We start from the raw sequence: 27274 nt of genomic DNA, 5'->3' as shown, positions 1-27274 counted from the left end.
GTTTTCATTCATCCTTTTCACTGCTGTTGCGCGAATCACGCTCGTCCCATGGAAGTGCTTCCGTGTGGTGCGCGTGATTTTCACGCACCCATTGACTTCAATGGGTGCGTGATGCGTGAAATACGCAGAGTTTTTGAACCGGTCGCGTATAGTACGCAGCGAACAAACGCTGCGCAAGAATCACGCACTATTTGAACTGCCTCATTGACTTCTATAGTGCTGTGCGTGATGCGCAGAAAATACGCGGCCTGCACGCGCGCAAATCGCGCTCGTCTGAATCCCCCCTTATGCTCATTCGCAAATGGCACAGGAACACTAGAAAACTGAATACTAAAGGTACAGAGCCGACTTAGGAGATAATTATAGGTTACATAAAAATGATTTGTCACCCACTACCACCAGGTATTGCTGATTTAATAGGTGAAATGCTGGTGACAGGTTCCCTTTAAGGAATGTCAGTTATATAAATAGTAAGCGATATCGCCTAACAATTTTGAGAAACATTTGAATCATTATGTGTTGTTTATTTTCCTCCTTAATGTTGGGGTTGACTGTTCACATATAAACATATCTCGATCCTAAGCATTTCAATGGGAAGCCATGTTAAATTCCAGTAATCTCTATTTCAGAGTTGATGAGGTTCCTGGCCAACTACTTAAATTTTTACTTTATTTTTGCCCTTTTAGGGTAATGACATGGGCTGCAAATGTAAAATCTAAAACGTGTGTGCGTGCATATAAACTTCATCTCTACATTTATCCTGGTACTGCCGTTAGTGTAACTGAACTTCATTTTTATGTACTGTATGGCATAGGAAATATGAAATCTGAACTTTGCCATGTCGTTTTTATTCTTAGACAGTTGTTAGTTGGAGTTCAGTAAGGTTCTGTTCACATCGGTGTCACAGCTTGCCGTTAGTCTGCTCCGTCATAGAAGCAGAACAATGATAAACCAGAGCTGCCGGATCCGACAACATGTCCGTCAAAAACAACGGCACATCTGACAGAGGCTCCTAACATCGGTTGCAGCTCCAGCTTTATGGAACCCTCAAAGCATGAGGGGAGAAGAGTTTATTAAAAGGCTTTTCTGGTTTTATGTAATACCCTTTTAGAAGCCCTATTAGAGAATACGGACCAGAGGCTCGGTGCCCTACCTCGAGACCATCCCTCTATTAGCCAGAGCAGCGAGTTGCAGCCATCTATTATATGGTCGTCCATTCATATAAATACAGTGCAAATTTGTGGCTATGCTTCCCCTGGAGAGAACAGCTGATTTGGGACACAATATATCAACATGGGAAGAATTGTGCTGTTGATTTATTTACATTATAGGACTGCATGGACTGAAATTGACCAAAATGCTCATCTAAAAAAGTATAAGGCCTGTACAATGTTTCCATTCAATGACACCAAACAGAGATTTGGAAAATGGCGAGGTATTGAATCACAAAATCTATTGAAAATGTGCATAACTGCCGATAATACAGGAATGAAGATTTATTTATAGAAACCCCTTTAATAAATAGACATAAAAGATAAAATGGTATAAGGGTATGTTCACACGCAAACGCAGAATACGTCAAATTACGGAGCTGTTTTCAGGCGAAAACAGCTCCTGAATTTCAGACGTTTTTGCAAGTACTCGCGTTTTTCGCGGCGTCTTTTACGGACGTAATTGGAGCTGTTTTTCAATGGAGTCAATGAAAAACGGATGTAATAATAATTTGACATGTTTTCCTATGTTGGCCACCAGAGGGAGCACTTTCCAGAATTACAGCAAGGTGAATAAGGGAAAGCTAGCTGACTCACAACTGCTGTAAATGTGGGAGGGAATCTCACCCCCTCTCCCTATTTTTGGCTACAAGCCACGAAAAGGTGTCTGTACACCCTGGAGTGTGATTCTGTGCATTGTTCTGATAACTGTTGGGGTGGCTTTCCTTAATGGTTTTCCCTTTTACTGCAAATATTCCAGTTATTTAAGGAATCATTTAGTGCACAGGACTTTATCGTAAAGGTCCCCCGCTGAGCTTCTTGTTTATAGATGTTTCCATTATCCTCTCCTTAAGTTTTTGGGAAAATAAAGATGTTAAAATATTATTCAGAAAGAATGTAGAAGGGGCTGAAAAAGCCCTGTGTTTAAAAAAATTCCAAAACAAAACTTTTTCACAAATAGACTTCAAAAATTCTAGTCCGCATTCTTCACCAGCTGCATGACCAAGGACATTTAGAAAAATTAGGTTTAAAGCAACCCACTACATATGCAGATTGTATAGTTAACATACCTGGTGCCCCCCTTTTAAAAGTTTCTGCTACGGTTCGTCCCAATCCTAAATTACTTCCATAGTCTTAGACACGTCTCCCTGCTCCATGAAGGACCAGAGCGGACGATCGCACAGTGTTTCAAGAGAAGGGGGGCGTGTCTCAGACTACTGAAGCACACAGTGCAAAGGGTAGTCTGAGAAGGGCCATTTTACATACATGAAAGGGGGGGGGCGGGTCCAGGATTGGGATGCACCACGTCAGCAACGTTGAAAAGCACACTAGGTATGTTAGCTGTACGTTCCGCATGTATAGGGACATTTTTCCTGTGAAATAGAGCGTTGTTTTAATAGGGTTATCTACCCCATTTCAAATGTCCTATGAGGGTATATGGACAACATAGAGGTGTGTCCCCTGCACGGAGCCCTCCATCTATGAGCCAAAACAGATGCTACTAACAAGTAACTGTGTATTACATGGACAGCTATTCATTCGAACGCCCACAATTAATACTATATTTCTTCTGGCAAGATCCGCAGTTTGCCAGGGTGTCTTGGGAGCCAGACCCACGGCAACGGCTCTCAACTTCTATTGGCCAGGACATGGAGCTGCCACAACTGGCTCTTGCGCTGGGGGGGGGGGGGCGCGCCTGTGCTTCTGTACATACCATAGACGGCCTTTAGATTTCAATGGGTGCTGTATTATTTCGTTCCTTTGCAGCAAAAACATTCCACACGAGGACTTGTTGTTGCTTCCACTGTCAAAAACAGCCAATTGCAGATGGTTCCTAACCAGACAAATGTAGCAAGTACAGTGAACATTTTTAGTTCTCCCCAGATTTTCTTATAATAACAAAGTTGCCTATGCAGCATTGGATTAGAAGTTAAAGACTCAATGCAACTTGGTTCTAACTTTCTCAGGATGGCTGTTCATTCAATAAGCGGGAAGGTTCAAAAGTTATTATTAGTGAAAGCAGCCGAGTGTCTTTATTCTTTGGAAAGACTTCCCAATATACATGTTTTTGCTCCATTCATCACCCTGTTTCTGGTTGGTGGGTGGGCGGGCAGAGCATTGTGGCTTCACAGAGATGTCAGAAGAGGATCGCTACACCAGCTTCTCTAATGCACCTCCTTGTTATATCTGATAATAAATGATTTCAGAAGTTGTTTTTTTTTTTCAGTACTGGCGTTGAATTCAGACTAGTAAAAAAATAAATCAGATTTCTTTCTCATCTTCCCCTGGTTAAAGGAACAGTGTCATCACAATTTTTTTTTAAATATGTTAAAGATGTTAGTGCTTTATTAAAAACGTTTATATTTGTGTGTTTGTGTTTTACTTTTTCTTATTTTTACACTTTTTCTTCCCTATGGGGGCTGCCATTTTTTTTTCCATTTCTGTATGTGTCGATTAACGACACATACAGACATGGAATACGGCAGCCACAGTCCCATAGGGACTGCGAACAGGGCCCGTTCCATCCACTAACATGTACGCCGTCTGTGTGGGAACTGCGCATGCGCCGCTCCCACACAGTCCAATTTGAAATGCGCGCCGTCCGGCGCCATTTTCCTGTGGACCGGAAGTCGCGGCCGGACAGTAAGATTACTACTTCCGGTCGCGGCTTCCGGACTTGTGCACTTGGACCAGCGGCAGCAGACTGAGCGGACGGGCCGGAGGGAGCCGCGGCGGCAGGAGCAGGTAAGAGATTTCTATGTATGTTCGTGTTTGTGTACGTTTACTACTGTATGTAAACCTACTACACTGTGTGTTAGCTCAAAAAATGGCAACACACATTGTAGGAGGTTAGACCGTTCAAACCCCTCGTTTATCCCGGCACTAGCCAGGATAAAGGAGGGGGGGGGGGGATGCTGAGAGCTCACTAGAGCGAGGGCTTTTTACCCAATTTTGCAATGCTGCAATTTTGGGAATAGCTCCATCTAGTGACCAGCAATGGGAAATATTATAAATTAGAATTAATTTATAATATTTCCTGACTCGTGAAAAAAATAAAAAAAAATTTGAACAATATTTAATCACCTACACACTAAATGTTTAATTAAAAAAAAAACAACATGTTTTTCTGGCAACACATTCCCTTTAAGGCCCTTTTACACAGGCATATGAGCACTTGTTCACTATCATTGCCCGGTGTAAACAGGGCAGCAATCAGCCAAGTACAAGCAAATACTCAGTCAGTTGATCGGATCTTTCATTTGGCCATAAAACTCGTCGCTAGTTAACAACAGATTTCCCTATGTAAACGGGATGTGATGCTGACAAGATGCTAAATGTATCGGGATTAACGATCGTAGTAAGAATCATTCGTCCCCATACTCGCGATCGTTTTTCTGTTTGAAAGAGCAGTTTACAATGCAGCAGGAGGGCTCAGAGCCGTCCTGTCAGTGTATTACAAGCAGGAGGGGAATCTTCACAGTAAGGCCCCATGCACACGACCGTGCCCATAAACACAGTCCAGGATTACAGACACGGCTGGCCGCGGACAGTCCTCCACATTTGCAGACCGTGCTCCCATTATTAAGTACGGAAGCACGGTCCAGAATAGAAAAAAAAAATAGGATCTGTCCTATTTTTCACAGAAAGTTTCTACAGCACTGACACCTTCCTGTAAATATACGAATTGCTGTCCGTCGGCCATAGAAATGAATGGGACCGTAATTACGGACGAAATCTTCAGTCCTGTGCATGGGGTCTAAGTGAGATCACTTTGCTCTGCTTGTAGATGGCGAGGATAGGAGAAGCAGAGGACAGGGCTGTGCTAGAGAACATCTGGAGTACGTAAATAAACAGTGATTGCACCATTGACATTACATTGGGAAATAATTTTGCAGCTATACATTTTCTGAAATGACATATTTGAGAATATTCATATTTATTCACTTATGCAGTGAGACAACCCCCTTAAACATGTGTAGCTGATTATTTTCCTTGCTAACTACCATTTGTTGACATTACATACTTTCCATCTTCAAATATATCTTAAGAACAAGTTAGAGGTTTGTTTGGGAAATAATTTTTTTTATTTCAATTTTTGTATATAGAGAGGTGGGTCTATCAGACCAGTATAAGCGCTCTTCATCCGACTCAGTCCCCTCAGGGGCTGCGATGTGGCACAGGGAAACGTTTGAAAGCAGGGTTGAGAAAAAAAAAAAAAAAAAAAAGAGACAATATACAAAAAAATATGGACATTGTATACCCCCTTATTTCAGTCAATTATAGAGCATAATTAAAAACAATAAAAAAAAAGGTATATTTTTGCCACAATGCTATGGGCGCTTCTTCTGTTATTGGGCCTCGAGACAGAACTTCTGGCAGGTCCTACTGAAGTCCTCTTCTTGGATTTGGCAGGTGACTTTCTGATATCATAGCTTCTCATTCAGCCAGTCCCTATTATAACATTTTACATGACATACCCATTCCTGCAGGTCAAGACACAGCTATTTGTTTATTACTATTCCTGGCCACGTACTTCTGCTTAAACAGTCAGACCCACCACTGTAATCCCTGCCGTTACATAGTGGCACATTTGTAACAGCATTTGCTTTATCTAGTAAAAGACATTATGAAAATTTTCTCTGGCATTTGGTCCTTGCTTCCTCTGCTGTTGTAGTTCAGGTTTCCTCCACTATCTTGGAGTAATCTATGTTGTTTACGGTCTTCTTCGCCCAGTACTTGGGTCATACTCTACTATCATCAAGCAGTGGTTCCTTGCACTCAGGGAGGTGGGCAGGAGGTAGAAGTGCATGGCTCTGAGCACCATTACTGTGCTTCTTTTGAGCACCAGAGCGCAATGTAAGGCTGTTGTGGTCCGGGATGAAGAGTGCCACAAGCAAGGACAACAATACAGAGCAAGCCCCAAACAGGAAGGGTGGACCAGGGATTATACTTCTCTGTGGTGGAAAGAAAAAAAAATTAAAAACTGCCTAAAACACCTACAGTTGAAGTCATAAGTTTACATACACCTTAGCTATATTCATTAACAGGGCTTCAATATTAGATCGGTGGGGGTCCGACTCTCAGCACCCCACCCATCATCTGTTTGAAGGGGCTGCGGTGCTCGTATGAGCGCCACAGCCTCTACATAGTTTATGTGGATTTCTTTTTCGTTCATACTTGCATGCGCCGTTACATCCGTAGCGGCTGTGCAAGGTTTTGCAGCGTTGAATGGGACAAGATGACGGCTCGGCTGAGGGCGCGAGATCCATTTTCTAAGTATAAAGGATAAATAGAAAATGCATCTCCAAAACTATGAAAAGGTTTTAATAAATGTAAATTAGAAAAACACTGTATAATCAGATTACATACAATTATTTCATGGCCTTTAAGAAATTAACCTCAGCTGTCTTGGAGTAGAAGTAAAACTGAAAGGAGGAGTACTGTAAGGGATTAAAATAACCTGATCCACGGTCATTAAATCGCCAACACAAACAATAGAAGTATGTAAATCATAAGCCACCAGCCGAGTCCAGGTTATGTTTTTCTTAACAAGTAATGAAATTACTTTTTTGTTCTCACAACTCGAACCTCTTTGATCCCAAAGTTTTGCTTTATTTTAAAGGATTATTCCGATAGAATGAATGGAGAGGTGTCCGCGCATGATTGCAGCGCTCTGTTCTTTGGGAGTTCCGGAAATAGCTAAGCAAGGATGCACTATTTCCATAAATCCCATGGAAGTGAATGGAGAGAGCCGCGCACACACGTATCCCGTGGATAGGCCATAAATGTCTTAGAAGGGAATAACTCTTTAAAGATGCAGTAACTTTTATTAATTTGTTTCTCTCAGCCCAAAAGTAAAACGGTCTAATAAGCTTTGCTAATGATACTTACCTCGTCAGAAGGGTTCGCCATATTGGGTTTCAGGACCTGGTCAGAAGGCTCCTCCTCAGTAATTTCATTTAACTCCACGTGGAATAAGTAAAAGACAAAACCATATAAAGCAGGTCCGAGTCCATTACACAAGCCACGAATTCCAGTTACCATTCCTTGCACCACACCTATAACAATTGAAGCAATATTTATTTAGTGTTCATGTGTGTTAAGAACTACAAACCGTACTTTGCCAAAAGCCCTTTAAAATTTGTCTGGTACATCACTTTTTCCAAACAGCTGTATAGCTCACCTTGTTGGTCCGGATCTGCATTGCGAGACACCACTGCACTGATAGCAGGGAAGGTAATACTTGACATTGCAGCTACTGCACCAGCAGCCCACATCATCCTAGCAGAGAGAGCAAAATGTCAGTCCTTAAACTGCAGCATCCAGTCCACTGTTTGAAGATGATATAAATAAGGAACATTCTGTCTACACAGAGTGTTACTTGATTTTCAAACAACTTATTCTAATCTAATAATACCAGAGATGGATCAACTTTGTCATTTACTTACTGTTAAAATTTAGTTGTTGTGCCATGCAAATTCTGTGTGAAGTTACTGCTACTAGATGTCCCCCTTCCTATAATCTGCTGTCCACCCCCCGTTGTCAAGCAAAATCCCTTCTCTGTAATTAGGGACAGATGACAGACTGCAGGAAGTGGAGGTGTGTCTCATCAAGACGTGCCCATTGAAGCCTATGGGGAGGGGGAGAGAAATACAGATGCTGCTCATAGAAGTCTATTGAGAGGGAAGGGTGGAGCAGGAGTAGGGAACAAGGAGAGAGAGACAAAGACGCTGCTGCCAATAGAAGTTTACATGGAGAGGAGGGGGAGCAAAGCAGAGCCACAGACATGCATCTGCTGTGTAACCCCAGTGCTGGATTCTCAGCTACACTGCTCATTACGCTGCTGGAGCATTCTCCAGGATTCTCCTCTCCTACGTGTGCAGTGTATAGTAGACATAATGGCAATTAGGTTCAACCCACTAGCTCAGAAAAAACTGAGAATTAGAGGGAGAGCCTACAGAGGGGAAAACCTCAAAAACTCCCAAAAAAAAAATAATGCAGAGTACAAGTCATATAATGGCCAGAAATAGTTTTATTCCTCATGTGCACACATGACCGCTTATTCTGAAAAATCAGCTGAAAAGTTAGGTATGCTTTAAAGTAGCTCCCCCAATTCCCCTCACAATGATGGAATTCAATTATTACAATTTTGCCTGCCTATAGCTGCCACTAGGGGAGCTTACTGCATACAGACTTTTACAGTTGAACTGTGACTCAATCTAGATTATGCAATTGAAGCCCACGTTTCAAAATTTCCTTCCACAAAACAGTCGGCAACTTTGCGAGTACAAATTCACACAGAGCTTCACTTTACATTAGTTTGATGACAAACGTAACTACATTTTGGGCAAATTGTGCTATGTCTTCTACACTACAGTTTATTTTCTTTAAATAGATCAGAACTACCACTTACCATTGCTGAGAACCAAAGCCATACCAAGCAAGCTGCAATATCTGGAAGCCAAGACCTAGTAGTATTGTGTTCTTGTTGCCAATGGATCTCATAAGAACTCCCAACACCACAGTCTGGATAAAAAGGAGACAAAGGCAATCCGAAAGTAAACTCGTGGCAAAGAATAAAAAAAACTTGAATCTTCTTGGAACAACACCCATTAGCAATTTGTTGAAATGACCAAATGTGAAAAAAAGCTCAGTTACATGCAGTCACATGACATCTGTTGGCCACTGTGCCCCAGCAAAACAAACACAACTCACCTGGGCCAAGATCGATAAAATTCCAACAACACCAATAAACGTAGCCACAGTTTCTGATGTGAAGCCAATCACCTATACAATTGAGTAGAATTACTATTGTGCTCGATAAAAACATTAACAAGTTCTCTTACTGTGATCGCTTAATGTAATCCTATGCTATCAACGCAGAAAAAGTAAAATTTTTCTGCTAACCGGCCTAACGACCTGTCCATATCAGCGTTGCCCTTCCGTTGAGGGTTTCCGTCGGGTTAACCCCTCAACGGAAAACGGAAACCTTAGTTTCCGTTTGCATCACTATTGATCTCAATGGTGACAGAAACTTTGCTAATGGTTTCCGTTTGTCACCGTTGTGAACGGGTTCCGTTGTGACGGAACAGCGCAGTCGACTGAACCCCTCAACAGAAGGGCAGCACTGATGTGAACAGGGCCTAAGCCTTCAATTTAAGTATTACAGAAGTTCTTTTGTTTCCATGACCAAAAGAAATGTAAATTTTTATCATGTATTTCGCTTACCTGCCGCAAGTAAAGAAAAAAGCTCGAGTACTGTCCAGCTTCAGGGAGGTAAGACAGAAACACCGTTATACAGATGAGGAGGACCGTGGAATCCTGGCCAACTTTCCGCAAGGACTGTAAAATAGGGTAAAAACGATCATGTACACAATGCTCGTCAATCTTTTTGGAAAAACTTCTTGTGGTATCATTGAGCACTACTCATTATCTGTCCTATTGTAGCATTCCACCTCCTTTACATCTTAGACTGCTATTCAGCTAAACTGCCGTTACGGATCCCAGCTGTGGTATATAAGAAAAACTAAAAGGCGGCCCAAAAAAAAAAAAATTTGCAGGTACGCATCACCCATTGGGTGGTGGCTTCAATATCACTTTTTAAAAAAAATATCTATATTTAAAGGCGTTGAAGAAAATCCCTGTCCACATGTCCTATTAGATATAGAAGCGTCACGAACCAGAGCGGAGAAACACTGCCGGAGGTATTAGGAGCCGAACTGAGGTGATTAGCCGAGTCCCATATGAAGGGGTTGCCTGTGGTGAAACAACCCCTTTAAGTTCCTCAAATCTTCTTGGATATGATTTAGGTCTCATACTATTACTGATCTATACTTTTGTAGGGGCAGCCTGCAAAATGGAGCGCAGTGGGGCAAACTTTCTGAATGTGCTGGGCCCACTATTATTCAACTTATTTATTAATGATATAGAGGATGGGATTAATAGCACTATTTCTATTTTTGCAGATGACACCAAGCTATGCAATATAGTTCAGACTATGGAAGATGTTCGTGAATTGCCAGCGGATTTGAACACACTAAGTGTTTGGGCGTCCACTTGGCAGATGAAGTTTAATGTAGACAAATGTAAAGTTATGCATCTGGGTACCAATAACCTGCATGCATCATATGTCCTAGGGGGAGCTACGTGTTGAGAAGGATCTGGGTGTACTTGTAAGTCAATAACTAAATAACAGCATGCAATGCCAATCAGCTGCTTCAAAGGCCAGCAAGATATTGTCGTGTATTAAAAGAAGCATGGACTCACGGGACAGGGATGTAATATTACCACTTTACAAAGCATTAGTGAGGCCTCATCTAGAATATGCAGTTCAGTTCTGGGCTCCAGTTCATAGAAAGGATACCCTGGAGTTGGAATAAAATACAAAGAAGAGCAACGAAGCTGATAAGGGGCATGGAGAATTTAAGTTATGAGGAAAGATTAAAAGAATTAAACCTATTTAGCCTTGAAAAAAGACGACTAAGGGGGGGACATGATGAACCAATATAAATATATTAATGGCACATACAAGATATATAGTGAAAACCTGTTCCATGTAAAACCACCCCAAAAGACAAGGGGGCACCCCCTCCGTTTGGAGAAAAAAAAGGTTCAACCTGCAGAGGCGACAAGCCTTCTTTACTGTGAATCTATGGAATAGCCTACCGCAGGAGCTGGTCACAGCAGGGACAGTAGATGGCTTTAAAAAAGGCTCAGATAATTTCCTAGAACGAAAAATTATTAGCTCCTATGGGTAGAAATGTTTTACCTTCCTTTTTCCCATCTCTTGATGGACGTGTCTTTTTTCAAGCGTATTAACTATGTATTAATGCCAGTTTTCTGCCGCTGGCTAGAACATCATAGCGGCAGGCCTCAAATCATTTTAGCCACCTTAAAAGTAAAGTTAAAACTCCCCCCATTAAACTTTAGTTTGGCGAGGTCTAACATTCTCTCAAATGCTTCTTAGTAACATAGTGAAGTTTTTGACACTAGCGGTCAAAGGGACAGCTGCCAGTATTTGGTTACAGAGCATCGGACAGGATTTTAAAAATGGCAAGTAAGAAATCACATTGAAAATAAAGTTCTATACCTAAAATTGGGTTACCTCTGGAGCCACGCCATACATTACATGAGCCTACCAGTTTACAGGAATTTACTTCCTTGCATTCCCGCACTTGGTGGTATTGTTGCCAATATCACCGTGTAAATACCCTACTACAAGTGGCGAGTGCAAGATCCAGGAATTTCTGAGATGTTCATCCTTTTCTATTCCCAACATTCAACATCCTAATAACATTTCCCCTTATACCAGAAAATGTCACACACAATGCAAGTGAAGTGCTTAGTTTACACCACTAACTTCCAAGCTTTACAAATCTTCTCACATCAGCAAACCGGAGGGAAGGAAGCATAACCCTAACAAGCACTTCCTCTTTAATATACATCTTTTTATCGGAGAGAAGTTTTCCCAATATACATCTGAGCTGTCAATTCATTTCCACTTTCCATTGTTAAACAGGAAAGCTTGCTGATCAATTTCCTTTATCCTAAAAACCACCGTATCCAGGCATGACACCGCTTCTCGTAGTTTTGACTTTCCTGAATAAACAAGCGTTTTATCGTTCAGTCGCTTCGCCTATTTACATTAAGCGATTATCATGCACACTCTGGTAGCGTTGGAATCGGGAAAATGATCGGCTTGTGTAAATGAGCCTCTAGTGCACATATCCCTGCCTTTACTCAGAGATTAATACGTGTAAATACCTCTGCCCTATATGGAACCCTAGAGAAGTACTACCAAATTGGGGACCGTGACTGCAGACAAAATGGCAGCAATATTTAGGATTTCGCTGCAGGTTTTTTTCTACACCCTTCTACCCATTATTTCGAATACATTTCAAAATGTATTTGATAATGACTGGTGTTCGAAGCTGCCCACAGGGTATGTCTAAGTATATTCAATAGTGATATTGCTAATAAAAAAGGGGGGCATGACCTGATTGCGTTTTCTGGCGGTTTTACAATAACCGCTAGCTGCCAAAGGCCCAGGCACTAATACAGAGTACACAGTTTTGACTTCATTGTTCCACACATATTTCTTATGTGATTTGAGAAAAGATTAATTTACTTGCATTGCCAAACATCATCCCAAAATATATTGTGCAAACGACATGCATGTTTTAATCCTTACCGCAAATGGGTCAGCTTGCTCCCAAGATATAGGGGCTCCCCAAGAAACTGGTCTCATTTCTTCAGGCAATGACTCGGGAACAACAAGTAGGATAAAACCAATGTCCAGCAGTGCCACACCAGAGGCTAGTACCACTACCAGTGTGTCACTGTAAGCGCGTGATAAATAGGCACCAATCGCTGGACTGGTTACAAGGCTGGCAGCAAAGGTGGCAGACACCTGAAATAGGAGTCAAATTGATAGATTGTTATTCAAATTAAAGCGCATAAAGAAATTAAGGTTGTCCAAATATCTTAAGATAACATTGTTTTAATATAAGGAAAGGCAATAAAGTCATCAATCCAGACTAGAGAATTGTAAACATTTTCCTGGTTTTCCTTTTCTCCCGGTTGTCCATGAACAAGGATACCAGTATTTATAAATGTCACAAGATATATCGGTTACAGCCTAACTTCTAGGCTTACTGAGTAAAGACAAACAGTGGGAAGACTGTGCATACCTGTTCTCTTATAAATAGCAGGATTTAAGACGAGTGTAAACATCCCAAGGTGAAGAGGAACGGAGGGGGTTGGATGTTTGAAGACACAGCTAGGCAGCAGTCCAACTCAGGAGAAAACAAGCTCGGCACGAACATGCCACTTATTGGGGGTGCTGCTGCAGAAATAGTGCAGGTGTTGCTCATGACCACCAAGAAAGCGTTGCCTTTTAGATCCATAACATTCAGTGACTGGAAGCCTGAGGGAATCGTTTCTTAGATGTTATAAGGCTGCCACTGGTATGACCCTGGAGCCTTGCGACACTAAGCAAACAGTACATCCTTTTACACAGGTGACACTTGTGGTAATTCCCTAGTGATGCCAGCAATGTTAAAGGGTAACTAAACGTTCAACAAACTTCTGCTATGTCAAAGTGACAGGTCATACGTTTTTATTGGTGGGGGTCCGAGCACTGAGACCCCCACCGATCGCTAGAACTAAGTGCTCGTGTGAGCGCTCAGCCGCTTTGTGTCTGTTCGCCTTTTTCCAGAAATCAATGTATCGGAGTACGAACTCAATAGAAAGCCTATGAGTCCGTACTCCGATACATCGGCTTTCCGGAAAAAGCAGAACAGAAACAAAAGCGGCTGAGCGCTCACCCGAGCACTTCTGCCATTTCGTTCTAGCGATTGGTGGGGGTCTCAGTGCTCGGACCCCAACCAATCAAAACTTCTGACATGTCAGAAGTTTGTTGAATATTTAGTTACCCTTTAAACAGTCTGCAGATGTAACAGTTTTTTACAAAATCACAAGGGATAGTTATAGTTTCTTTGTACGCGGTTTATATGGACAACTCATTTTAACCCCTTCAGGACGCAGCCTGTTTCGGCCTTGTGGACGCAGCCGATTTTTTCAAATCTGACGTGTCACTTTATGTGGTAATAACTTGGGAATGCTTTTACCTATCCAAGCGATTCTGAGATAGTAATACCACACAAAATAGTCACTAGTTAACATCCCCCATATGTCTACTTTATGTTTGCGTCGTCTTTTGAACATCCTTTTATTTTTCTAGGACATTACAAGGTTTAGAACTTTAGCAGCAATTTCTCATATTTTAAAAAAAATTCAAAAGGCTATTTTTACAGGGGCCAGTTCACTTGTGTAGTGGCTTTGAGGGCCTTATATATTAGAACCCCCCAAAAAGTTACCCCATTTTAAAAACTGCACCCCTCAAAGTATTCAAAACAGCATTTAGAAAGTTTCTTAACCCTTTAGGTGTTTCACAGGAAATAAAGTAGAGGTGAAATTTACCAATTTCATTTTTTTTTGCTGAAATTCATTTGTAATACATTTTTCTGTAACACAGAAGGTTTTACCCGAGAAACGCAACTCAATACTTATTGCCCAGGTTCTGCAGATTTAGGAAATATCCCACATGTGGCCCTGGTGTGTTACATGACTGAATTACAGGCCTCAGAAGTAAAGGAGCGCCTGGTGGATTTTGGGGCCTCTTTTTTTAGAATATATTTTAGGCACCATGTCAGGTTTGAGGAGGTCTTGTGGTACCAAAACAGTGGAAATCCCCCCAAAGACACCATTTTGGAAACTACACCCCTCGAGGAATTTATCTAGGAGTGTAGTGAGCATTTTGACCCCACAGGTATTTGGCTATATTTATTGGAGTTAGTCTGTGAAAATGAAAATCTTTTTTTCTGAAAAAACATAGAAATTTGTAATATTTACAAGGAATAAAGAAGAAAATGCACCCCAACATTGGTAAAGCATCTTCTCCTGATTACGGAAATACCACTACTACACCGCTTTGCAGAATTTAGTAGAATTAGGCCGTGAAAATGAATAACAACATTTTTGCCCACTAAAATGTTGAATTTTTTCATTTTCACAAGAGATAAGAGAAGAAGCACCCCAACATTTGTAAAGCAATTTCTCAGAGTATGGCAATACCCCACATGTGGTAATAATTGTTTTTATTAGAAATTAATTAACCTTTGCAGGACTGATCCTTTTTTGATTTTCAATTTTAGTTTTTCACTCCCCGCCTTCCAAACGCCATAACTTTTTTATTTTACCATCAATAGAGTGGTGTGAGGGTTTATTTTTTGTGGGAGGCATTGCAGTTTCTATTGACATCATTTAAAGGGATTTCCCCACGAGGATTATATATGACATATCCACAGGATACGTCATAAATGTCCACTGGGACCCGCACCTATCTCTAAAAAGGGGCCCCCTAAACCGCGTGATAGCTTTGTCTGCTATCACCGACTCCTGGCCACTTCCTGATTGAGAGTTACGAAAATAGCGTAGCTTGCGGAGCTACGCGGTTTCCGTAACTGCCATTCAGTTCTATGGGGCTTACGAAAACAGAGTAGCTCAGCGAGTTAAGCTGTTTTCACCTTCATGGTCGGAAATCAGCCGACACACAAAGAAGTAGAACAGGGTTTAGGGGGCCCCGTTCTACAGATAGGTGCGGGTCCCAGAGGTGGGACCCGCATCTGACATTTATGACAAGTCCTGTGGATATGTAATACATGTCCCTCATGGGAAAACCCCTTTAAAATACCATATAATGTACTGGGAAACCGAAAATAAAATTCTTTGCGGGGTGAAATTGGAAAAAAACTGCGATTCCTCCATTGTTTTTTGGGTTTGTTTTTACCGCTTTCACCGTGCGACAACTTAACTTTATTTTGCGTCTCAATACGATTACAGGAATACCAAATGTATATAGGTTTTTTTATATTTTATAAAGAAAAAAACTATTTGTTAAGAAAAAATAAATAAATAATTGTATTGTATCAACACATTCTGAGAGCCATAACTTTTTTATTGTTTGGTCGATTGAGCGGTGTGAAGGCTTATTTTTGGCGGGACGAGCTGTAGTTTTTATTGGTATAATTTTTTTGGTACATACAACTTTTTGATCACTTATTAAATTTTATTTAGAACGAAGGTGACCAAAATAACAGATTTTGGAGTTTAAAATCCTTGATTTTTTATGGAGTTCACCCTGGGCTATAAATGACAGTTTTACTTTATTCTGCGGGTCAGTACGATTACGGCGATGCCATATGTATATAGTTTTTTTTTAGGTTTTGCAGCGTTTGCGCAATAAAATCACTTGTTCATAAAATGTCTTTTTGGTGTCACCATATTCTGAGAGCCATAACCTTTTTATTTTTCAGGCAAAAAAGCTGTGTAAGGGCTTGTTTTTAGCAGAACGGTTTGTAGATTTTATTGGTACCATTTTGTGGTACATGCAACTGTTTGATCACTTTTTATTCTATATTTTGGGAGAGGTGGTGACCAAAAAAGTGATTCTGGCATTGTTTTTCGTTTATTTTTTTTTGCAGTGTTCACCGTGCGGGAAAAATATCATTCGTTTTATAGTTTGGGTCGTTACGAACACGGTGATCCCAAATATGTGTACTGTTTAACGGTTACATTTTTTTCCCTATAATAAAGTACGTACTATATGAAAAAAATAAATAAAAATAAATAATTCTCTATATATATTTTTACACTTTTGTAAAACAAACATTTTTATTAACTTTTTTTTTTACCTGCAGCTCTGATCACTGCTAGAATACATTACACTACCTAGTAGTGTAATGTATTCCAACTGTCATTCCTGTATTCCTATACCTAGTAGTGTAATGTATTCCAACTGTCATTCCTGTATTCCTATACCTAGTAGTGTAATGTATTCCTATACCTAGTAGTGTAATGTATTCCTATACCTAGTAGTGTAATGTATTCCTATACCTAGTAGTGTAATGTATTCCTATACCTAGTAGTGTAATGTATTCCTATACCTAGTAGTGTAATGTATTCCAACTGTCATTCCTGTATTCCTATACCTAGTAGTGTAATGTATTCCTATACCTAGTAGTGTAATGTATTCCTATACCTAGTAGTGTAATGTATTCCTATACCTAGTAGTGTAATGTATTCCTATACCTAGTAGTGTAATGTATTCCTATACCTAGTAGTGTAATGTATTCCTATACCTAGTAGTGTAATGTATTCCTATACCTAGTAGTGTAATGTATTCCTATACCTAGTAGTGTAATGTATTCCAACTGTCATTCCTGTATTCCTATACCTCGTAGTGTAATGTATTCCTATACCTAGTAGTGTAATGTATTCCAACTGTCATTCCTGTATTCCTATACCTAGTAGTGTAATGTATTCCAACTGTCATTCCTGTATTCCTATACCTAGTAGTGTAATGTATTCCAACTGTCATTCCTGTATTCCTATACCTAGTAGTGTAATGTATTCCTATACCTAGTAGTGTAATGTATTCCAACTGTCATTCCTGTATTCCTATACCTAGTAGTGTAATGTATTCCAACTGTCATTCCTGTATTCCTATACCTAGTAGTGTAATGTATTCCTATACCTAGTAGTGTAATGTATTCCAACTGTCATTCCTGTATTCCTATACCTAGTAGTGTAATGTATTCCTATACCTAGTAGTGTAATGTATTCCAACTGTCATTCCTGTATTCCTATACCTAGTAGTGTAATGTATTCCAACTGTCATTCCTGTATTCCTATACCTAGTAGTGTAATGTATTCCAACTGTCATTCCTGTATTCCTATACCTAGTAGTGTAATGTATTCCTATACCTAGTAGTGTAATGTATTCCAACTGTCATTCCTGTATTCCTATACCTAGTAGTGTAATGTATTCCAACTGTCATTCCTGTATTCCTATACCTAGTAGTGTAATGTATTCCTATACCTAGTAGTGTAATGTATTCCAACTGTCATTCCTGTATTCCTATACCTAGTAGTGTAATGTATTCCTATACCTAGTAGTGTAATGTATTCCAACTGTCATTCCTGTATTCCTATACCTAGTAGTGTAATGTATTCCAACTGTCATTCCTGTATTCCTATACCTAGTAGTGTAATGTATTCCTATACCTAGTAGTGTAATGTATTCCAACTGTCATTCCTGTATTCCTATACCTCGTAGTGTAATGTATTCCTATACCTAGTAGTGTAATGTATTCCAACTGTCATTCCTGTATTCCTATACCTAGTAGTGTAATGTATTCCTATACCTAGTAGTGTAATGTATTCCTATACCTAGTAGTGTAATGTATTCCAACTGTCATTCCTGTATTCCTATACCTAGTAGTGTAATGTATTCCAACTGTCATTCCTGTATTCCTATACCTAGTAGTGTAATGTATTCCAACTGTCATTCCTGTATTCCTATACCTAGTAGTACCTATGCCATCACAACCATCTGCAAGCCCCACAATTGCATGGGGGCTGCCGATGTGCTACAAACACCCTAAAAGCGGCAATCGCAATCAATCGCCGCATCTAAGGGGTTAATTGCCTAAATCAGGGGCGATGAGCCGCTGATAGGCAACAGTTGTCGTGCACCACACCGACAGTGTGCATTGGGAACAACACTGACAGGAAGCCTATCAGGAGGCTGGTCCGGATAGGCCATTGTTTGGCCACCGGTTGCCATGCTAACCATCGGCAAACCTTGTGATTTCATTGTGAGGTCTGCCGATGTGCTAGAAACCCCCTAAAATGTGGCAATTGCAATCGCCGCATTTAAGGGGTCAATTGCCGAAATCAGCGGCAATGAGCCGTTGATCGGCAAAAGTGGAGTGTCAGCTGGCCTCCCGGTGCACACTGTTGCCAACAGTGTGCACCGGGAACCGCGCAGTAACTGTATGTCCTAGACACTGGCCACCAGGACGTACAGTTGCATCGTGGTGCGCCTAGGGGTTAATATCTAAGAATCTTGTTTTTATTTCATAATAAGGGCAATATGACAAATAGGAATATAATTTTCTACAATATAAATTTCTACATCTGTACGTGGCAGCGCAAGGCTATGTTCGCACCGATAAGACAATTCGGCGTAACCCGATAGACTCCATTGATAACCACTGGTATCCGTTGGGCGACAGACCCGGTATTGCGATATTAATGGAAGCCACGATGTAGATGTGAACAAAGCATTAACTTTAACCCCTTTTGGCTTAATGAGGCTCTGTCACCACATTATAAGTGCCCTATCTCCTATATGAGGAGATGGGCGCTGTATGTAGGTGACAGTAATGCTTTTTATTTAGAAAAACTATCTATTTTAAACCACTTTATGAGCGGATTTTTAGCTTTATGAAAATGAGCTTCTTAATGCCCAAGTGGGCGTGTTTTTACTTTAGACCAAGTGGGTGTTGTACAGAGGAGTGTATGACGCTGACCAATCTGCATCATGCACTTCTCTCCATTCATTTACACTGCACTAGCGATATAGCTATATCGTTATGTGCAGCTACATACACAAACACTAACATTACTGCAGTGTCCTGATAATGAATATACATCACTACCAGCCTGGAAGTGATGTTTATTCAGAATCCTGACACTTCTGAATCTTTTCTGTGAGATTCCAGCAAGGCAACCGTAATCTCGTTTGAAATGACAGATTACATCGTAATCTCGCGAGATTACGATTGCCTTGCTGGAATCTCACAGAGAAGCTACAGACATGTCAGGATTCTGAATAAACATCACGTCCTGGCTGGAGGTAATGTATATTCATTGTCAGGACACTGCAGTAATGTTAGTGTTTGTGTATGTAGCTGCACATAGCGATATAGCTATATCGCTAGTGCAGTGTAAATGAATGGAGAAGTGTATGACGCTGATTGGTCAGCGTCATACACTCCTCTGTACAACACCCACTTGGTCTAAAGTAAAACACGCCCACTTGGGCATTAAGAAACTCATTAGCATAAAGCTAAAAATCGCCCATAAAGTGGTGAAAATAGATTGTTTTTCTAAATAAAAAGCATTACTGTCACCTACATTATAGCTCCCATCTCCTTATGTAGGAGACAGGGCACTTATAATGTGGTGACAGAGCCTCTTTAAATGGAACCTGTCTGTTGGTTTGCAGCCATTAAACCACCAGCATACCATTATGCAGTTAGGAATTAGAGTGTTTTAAAACTACCTACCTCAAAAACAGATCATTTGGGAATAGTTATTAAAGTAAATTTAACTTACCGAGATAAAACCGCACAGTGAATTGAGGTGTACTGTCCTCAGCTTAAGGCCTTATTCACACGAACGTGTTATACGTCCGTGATAAGAGCATGATTTTCACACGCATCGCATGGCCCTATGTAAGTGAATGGGGCCGTTCAGACTGTCAGTAATTTACACGCAGCGTATGTGCGCTGCGTAAAACTCACGACATGTCCTATACTTGCCCGTGTTTCGCGCAGAACGCACTCATTGAAGTCAATGTGTGCGTGCAAATCGCGCTCGGCACACGGAAGCACTTCCGGGTGCCGCGCGTGATTCGCGCAACAGTAGTAAAAAGAATGAATAAAAACAGAAAAGCACCTCGTGCTTTTCTGTTTGTAAAAATAAAAACAGTGTCATAATGATGCCGGCTGCGCGAAAATCACACAGCCACGCACCATATGCTGATGCCACACAGACCTTTTGCGCACGCAAAACGGACACGTCCGTGTGAATAAGGCCTTATGTGCGCAATGCATATGTGCCCCAGTGCCGCCGGACTCCTTTAGGCAAGTTGTAATTTACTTTACTAACTATTCCTGAAATGTCGGTTTTGACATGGACAGGTTTGGAACACTAAAACCCTGCATAACGGCATGCAAATCTGCTGGCAGGTTGTGTATCCAGCCTAAGGCCTCATGCACACAAACATATTTTTTTCCTCCCATAAATACTGGCGTAAATACGGGTCCTTGGTCACACGTATTCGACCCGTATTCATGGGCACGTTTCCGCTGGAAAATTACACTGCACTAATCGGCAGCCCCTTCTCTCTATCAGTGCAGGATAGAGAGAAGGGACAGCCCTTTCCGAGGTAAAAGAAATTCATACTTACCCGGCCGTTGTCTTGGTGACGCGTCCCTCTTTCGACATCCAGCCCGACCTCCCTGGATGACATGGCAGTCCATGTGACTGCTGCAGCCTGTGATTGGCTGCAGCGGTCACATGGGCTGAAACGTCATCCTGGGAGGCCGGACTGGAGGAAGAAGCAGGGAGTTCTGGGTAAGTATGTCCAGGGTGCTGAAAGAGTTACTGCCAATCGTTTAACTCTTTCAGCACCCTGGACAGTGATTATCCACTGACGTCGCCTAGCAATGCTCCTGTAATTACGGGAGCCCCATAGACTTCTATGGGCCTGCCCGTGCCGTAATTACGGCCTGAAATAGGACATGTTCTATATTTTTCAACGGCACGGGCACCTTCCCGTAAGCATACGGGGAGGTACCCGTGGCCAATAGAAGTCTAGGGCACGTAATTACGGGCATTTTTACATTTGTGTGCATGGGGCCTAACACAGGAGTGGCTCATAAAGGAAGGAAAGTATAAAAGAAGAATTTAGATTGGCCGTAATGTTGTCTTGAAACACACACAAAAAAAAAAAAAAAACGTTTCAGAAATTCAATAATGCGGGACATGAATTGCTCACCAAACCGTATGCAGTGCTCCGCTCATGCTCCTGGGTGATATCAGCCACGTAAGCAAAAATCACAGAAAAAGTAACAGCAAAGACGCCCGACATAGAAATCACTGCAAAATACCACCTGCAGGAAACCAAAGAACGTTACGTAAGGTTTGACACCACACATTAAAAAGACACTGATCATTTGTATGCACATAAAGCACTTCCTGCAAACAACATCATACATACAGGAATGTGCAAGATTTTGATGTTTATATCGAATGCCATTAATTCTAAACCACTTAAAGCATACCTAACTTTTTAGGTGACTTTTCAGAAGAAGCTGTGATATATGTGTACACGAGGAATAACACTAATTCTGGCCATTATAGGACTTGTATGTGGCATTATTTAGCAGTTTACCCTCTGCAGGCTCTATCTCTATTTCTCAGTTGTCTTTGTACTAGTGAGTGGAGCCTAATGGCTATTATGTCTTCTATACACTGCACACGGACTGCACAATCCAGCCATACAGTTGCATAGATCGCCCCTAAACGCCTATGTTAAAAAAAAAAAAAAAAAGTGATTACCACATGGAATAATTTTTTTATGTGGGATGCCCCTGCATTGAAAAGTGTAGTCGACTACGCTTTTCAATACAGTTAAAGAGACTCTCCGGTTTCAGGAAAAAATTATAAACGTGATGGGGTATATGAAGTAATATTACTTGGTTCCCTCCAATTGTGCCCCTCTTCCGTGGATCCGCCGTGGAGTATCGAAGACACTCCCTGTGTTCACGGATTGGACAGAACAGCTCACGTGAGTAGCTCTGGCCAATCTGAAAGCAGACTCGTAGTCATTTTAGGACAGCCCTGATGGGGACCCTAAAACGGCGGATCCACAGCAGAGGGGCACAACTGGACGGTACCAGATAATAATACTGCATATGCACCATCATATTTAAAATGTTGTCCCGGGACAAGAGGGTCGCTTTAAAAAAATAATATATATATATATATATATACACACACACACACACATATACACACCCAGTCACATATCCGCAAGATGTATGCCAAAGGAGCACTATTTTGGCATAAGCCCAGCCCAATGCATCAAATGAGTTTCCTGGCATACACTGATCGTAAACCTAATCTATGTAATATTCAGCCAAGTGTCTTTGTATCCACATATGATATTGTCACCATTAATGCTTTAACTTACTCCCCATACGTACCATGGACTTATCTTCAGCAGCGGTATAGGGGCACATGTGAAGAAAACAGTGAGAAGAAGGAAAGACTTTCTGCCCCAAACATCAGACAATGCTCCGATTAGGGGGGCACTCAAGAAGGAGAGAAGACCCTGTAAGACAAATCAGGCATTATTAGCGATTTCTTAGGAAATACATGGATAACGGGTGGAGAATATTTTATTAGCCCGCAACCACGTGTCAGTTTCTCACCTTAACTCCATGGATCAGGCCATTCATTAGAAAGGTGTGCTGAGGAAACGTCTGGTGCAGAACCTGTCAAGACCACATCTAATCTTTAGTATGTCCTGACAGCGGTGAAATTCTGACATTCAGTGGCATTCTACAACTTACTTACCGTTAACATGGGCGTTGTCAGCAATCCCCAGGCGAAAAACTCCAAAAATATAACCACCACTGCATGGTAGACACTGGGCTCTCCGACCCCTTGCCGCTGTTATGGAGACAAACCATTCAATTAATACTTTTCTCCAGTGCTACACACAAGATATTCAGTCCCTGCTATTGCTTATAACCCATCTACAAACAAACAGGCCAGAGACAGACAAATGGCCTGCAAACAAACGTTGTAAATGTTTGGAAACTGGAAACATTGAAGTCTATGGGTGCTTAAATACAACGGACAGCACAATAACGAAAGAGGAGAAGCCACATGAGAAATATGGAGGACACGCAAACCATATGAATGAAAAACAGTCCATTCTATGCGGATGAAAGTCGGACACGCTCGTGTGAATAAGGACTAAGGCCCCATGCACACGAACGTAAAAACGCCCGTAATTATGGCCCCAGAGACTTCTATTGGCCATGGGTGCCCGTGCCATTGAAAAATATAGAACATGTCCTATTTCAGGCCGTAATTACGGCACGGGCAGGCCCATAGAAGTGAAGTCTATGGGGCTCCCGTAATTACGGGTAGCTACGTGTGTGCACCCGTAATTACGGGAGCGTTGCTAGGCGACGTCAATAAATAGTCACTGTCCAGGGTGCCGAAAGAGTTAAACGATCGGCAGTAACTGTTTCAGCACCCTGGACAGAAACTACCGATCACAATATAGATAAAACTGTAAAAAAAAAAAAAAAAAAAAAAAAAAAAAAAAAAAAAAGAAGGACGTTCATACTTACCCAGAACTCCCTGGTTCTTCCTCCAGTCCGGCCTCCCGGGATGACGTTTCAGCCAATCACAGGCCAATTACTGGCTGCAGCGGTCACATGGACTGCCGTGTCATCCAGGGAGGTCGGACTGGATGTCGAGAGGGACGCGTCACCAAGACAACGGCCGGGTAAGTATGAATTTTTTACTTTTTCTACTTCTCTCTATCCTGCACTGATAGAGAGAAGGGGCTGCTGATTAGTGCAGTGCAATTTTGCAGCGAAAACGTGCCCGGAAATACGGGTGGAATACGCGTGACCAAGGACCCGTATTTACGGGAGGACAAAAATATGTTCGTGTGCATGAGGCCTTATGCATTAATAATATATTCAGAACCTGTCATATCCACTGGTTGCCTGTCTATACATACACTGATCTTTATGTAGATGCAGGAGTACAAATACAGATAAAAGATGCAACAACTGACACATACTAAAGAAGATCATAATCTAGTGTATAAAAAACAACACCAAACATATAGTGCCCATTTAAGTGGCCACGCCAGCAACTAATGTGTTCCTTAAATGATTATATTGTAGCACAAGACATATGGTCTGCATGATCGGGATCGATCTGCATACAAAGCGTCAGAATGGCAGACACAGGTAGGGGTGGAGGGCACACACAGTAACCTGCTCCTGAGTTAATATTTGCTCTGCATGGCATGCTCATGTTGGCAGTGTGTCATACAGCACAGATTTACACTTTCATGCATAAATTCCTCCCCACCTGATACCTCGTGATTCCCCAGCGTACTAACACCAGCTTGTACACCGCTCTGTAATACCCACTGGACTGGTTTCCAGGCACCAGAGCAAAAGTAGACACACCAGCAGGCCCTCCAAGATATTATGGCTCGAGGTAAAAGCAAATCATACATTCTTTTGGGATCAAATTCAACGTGGTTGGCATAAAATTCCTCTATATTTAAGGGTAGATTAAAGGACGTCTGGCAACATGTTCATGTGGCCCTTACCACAGGCGGCATGTAATAGCGACAGGTGCCCTGACTACACTAAACTGGGTTTTACTGTAAAGCGCTTTTAGAGAAATCATAGTTCTATTAAGTGCCAGGCTCAGGGAGAAGTGCTCGCTGGGCTGCTCCCCTCCAGCGTCTTCTTTCCCGGCTCAGCCCCCATTGACAGTCACTATTTCATGTTGGCCGTGGTTAGGGCAGCATGAACGTGCCGACAGGTTCCCTTTAAAAGGTTGTTCTCCCACTCCCTAAAGCCTTACTTGGGCTGAGGTGAGCAAATCTTAAAAGGTTCCTTCTCAATAACATGACACTTACAAGTGTCATCGGGAACTGCTCCATCTTCTGTACAAGTTAGGAATTCCTTGCAATCGGCCAGCACAATACAGGCGTTTATGGTAGCCTGCACTCTGTCAATCAAACAACAAGGACAGGCTGCTAGAAAACAGTCTAGGAAGCACATGTATATTAAAGTATTGCTCTGGAACAGATCCTAGAATATTCCAACTGCGAATCTTACAATGGACGGGAAAGATTTTTATCCACTGGAAGTAAACAATGCATGTTCCTGCTAAATAACAACAAGCAGAGATCTTGAAAACCATGAGGAGTGAACACAAAAAAGTACTTTGTAAACTTGTATAGCTTTTTATTATACAAAAAATAACATTTGCTGAAACCGGAGAAACTCTTCAGCAGAGGGGAAATCAGATTATTCTCCTACGAGATGCACCGCCATGCCCACCTCTTCCTTACATCAGTACAACTACCCGACCCATTTGTAAAGTAACGGGTAAAGGGCAAGTGAAGGAGTTGCCCTGAAAAACCATTTAGTTCATCGATTACATTTTCTATTCGCACTAGAGAAATGACTGCTATGGGCAGCTGATCCTCCCTCCAATTCACAAGGAAGGCTGGCACTATGGGCACTTCCAGTTCTGCCCTCCAAAGAACCACGCTGATGAAGTAATAATAATCCAGATTTCAAGAAAAAAACACTGTGGTAGGAATGCAGGTGGCATGGCAAAAACACACGCCGCCAGTGCTTCCCCGTCAGTTGTCAAGTGCAAAAAAATAATTCACTTTTTTTTTGTTTTTCCTTTCGAGAAACATTTGTTTGCAGTTACATTGATGTACATTCCAGTAAGTAGATCTATTCAGACCGGTATCCAGTTCTGGCGAACACCAATCAGTATTTTCAGGAAAGCGTGTGCAGTACCCCCCAAACATGGCGTGCGTGTGTGTGTGTAATTCAGACAATGAACAGATTGTATTTGACATCAACAGACATATTTCTATATAAAGAGTGGCATAAAACGGTCAGAAATCGCCCACGCTCGGTGCAACACCCCCAGCTCTAGTCTTATATGTTATAAAAAGTTACCCATGCGTGAGCAGCAGTGCAGACACTAGTACTCGATGATGACGTCCCACAGCTTGGCTCCACGGCTATGACATCATATAGAAGTCACCAGTTGCTGCCATATGTTAGTCACATGACATAGACCCTTTCATGCAGGTGTGTGTCCAACACGCTTCAGATACACTAACTAGCTGCCTTACAGGTAGAACATATGTGTGGTCCTGTCACCATTCACTCACCGTCCCTCCATCTTTAATAATAATTTTCTTAGCCAGTAGTATGCTGCGATTCAGCCTCTTCTTCTTTTTCTTTTCTCCGGTCATGGTGAGCTCAGGCCCGTCATCCCGAAAAACGGGAAAGACTTCGGTACCAGGCCCTCACAGCAGACCGGGCCATACTACCATGGAAACGGCGGCTCCCTCCGCATCATTCTAACCCACATTACCAGCTTCCGGCCTCCCTCGATAACTCCACCCTTCGGTCACTGACGGGCCAATGACAGGCAGCCGCCAGTTCCGTGACACTTCTGATTGGCTGTCGCGCTCGTCCTTTACATTCTACGTACGTGTTGTTTGGCTTAATCCCACGACGCAGGGTGAATGGAGGACTGCTGAACTACTCCATGTTGAGAGCGGCACAAGCGTCCTGTCATCCTACCTGGCGGGTCCGCCTTCTCCCAACTATCATTCTCGCGTCCATATGTTTATGTGTTTCACGGCACGCGCCATTTCCATATGTCACTTTTATCCGCCTCTCATGAGGTGTTTCTTACAGCAGTTCGTACTTGTTGTTTTTATTTATTCTGTCAGTCTATCGATCTAGATCTATATGGACGCTTATCATATACGTATACTCTTGCTGAACACCTTGTTCCAAGAGCATGGGCATTAAATAGACTCTGTCACTAGTACATGAATTCCCTATCTCCTTACTAATCTAATAGGCACTATGATGCTGATAACTACAGTGATTTGTTTTCAAAAACGTTTATTATTTGCAAAGTTATGAGCATTCTTCTAAATATGCAAATTTGGCTATACTTGCCAAGTGGGAGGGTCTTCTTTTTTCTCTGGGCGGTGTTTTCTGTATGACGCTGTCCAGTCAGCATACAGCTTCTCCCTCTTTCCTGCCCAGCGT

At 41.8% G+C, this 27274-nt stretch overlaps 1 protein-coding gene across 1 annotated transcript; it reads right to left on the bottom strand.

Annotated features, from left to right (window-relative positions):
- Positions 1-5273: 5273 nt before the first annotated feature.
- LOC142648509 (hippocampus abundant transcript 1 protein-like) lies at positions 5274-26607 on the bottom strand. Its single transcript, XM_075825454.1, has 12 exons — positions 26377-26607; positions 22986-23081; positions 22841-22903; positions 22613-22740; positions 21403-21517; positions 12403-12621; positions 9441-9554; positions 8928-8999; positions 8626-8738; positions 7396-7493; positions 7104-7270; positions 5274-6166 (listed from the first exon to the last, which is right to left on the bottom strand). The coding sequence occupies exons 1-12, from the start codon at positions 26458-26460 to the stop codon at positions 5954-5956; spliced, it is 1482 nt and encodes a 493-aa protein (XP_075681569.1). The 5' UTR covers positions 26461-26607; the 3' UTR covers positions 5274-5953.
- Between the last annotated feature and the right edge of the window lie 667 nt (positions 26608-27274).

Source organism: Rhinoderma darwinii, chromosome 1 (assembly GCF_050947455.1).
Source record: "Rhinoderma darwinii isolate aRhiDar2 chromosome 1, aRhiDar2.hap1, whole genome shotgun sequence".
In the NCBI taxonomy this organism is placed as follows: Eukaryota; Metazoa; Chordata; class Amphibia; order Anura; family Rhinodermatidae; genus Rhinoderma; species Rhinoderma darwinii.
Note: the sequence above shows the minus strand (reverse complement) of the source record. Positions and strands in the feature narration are given on the sequence as shown.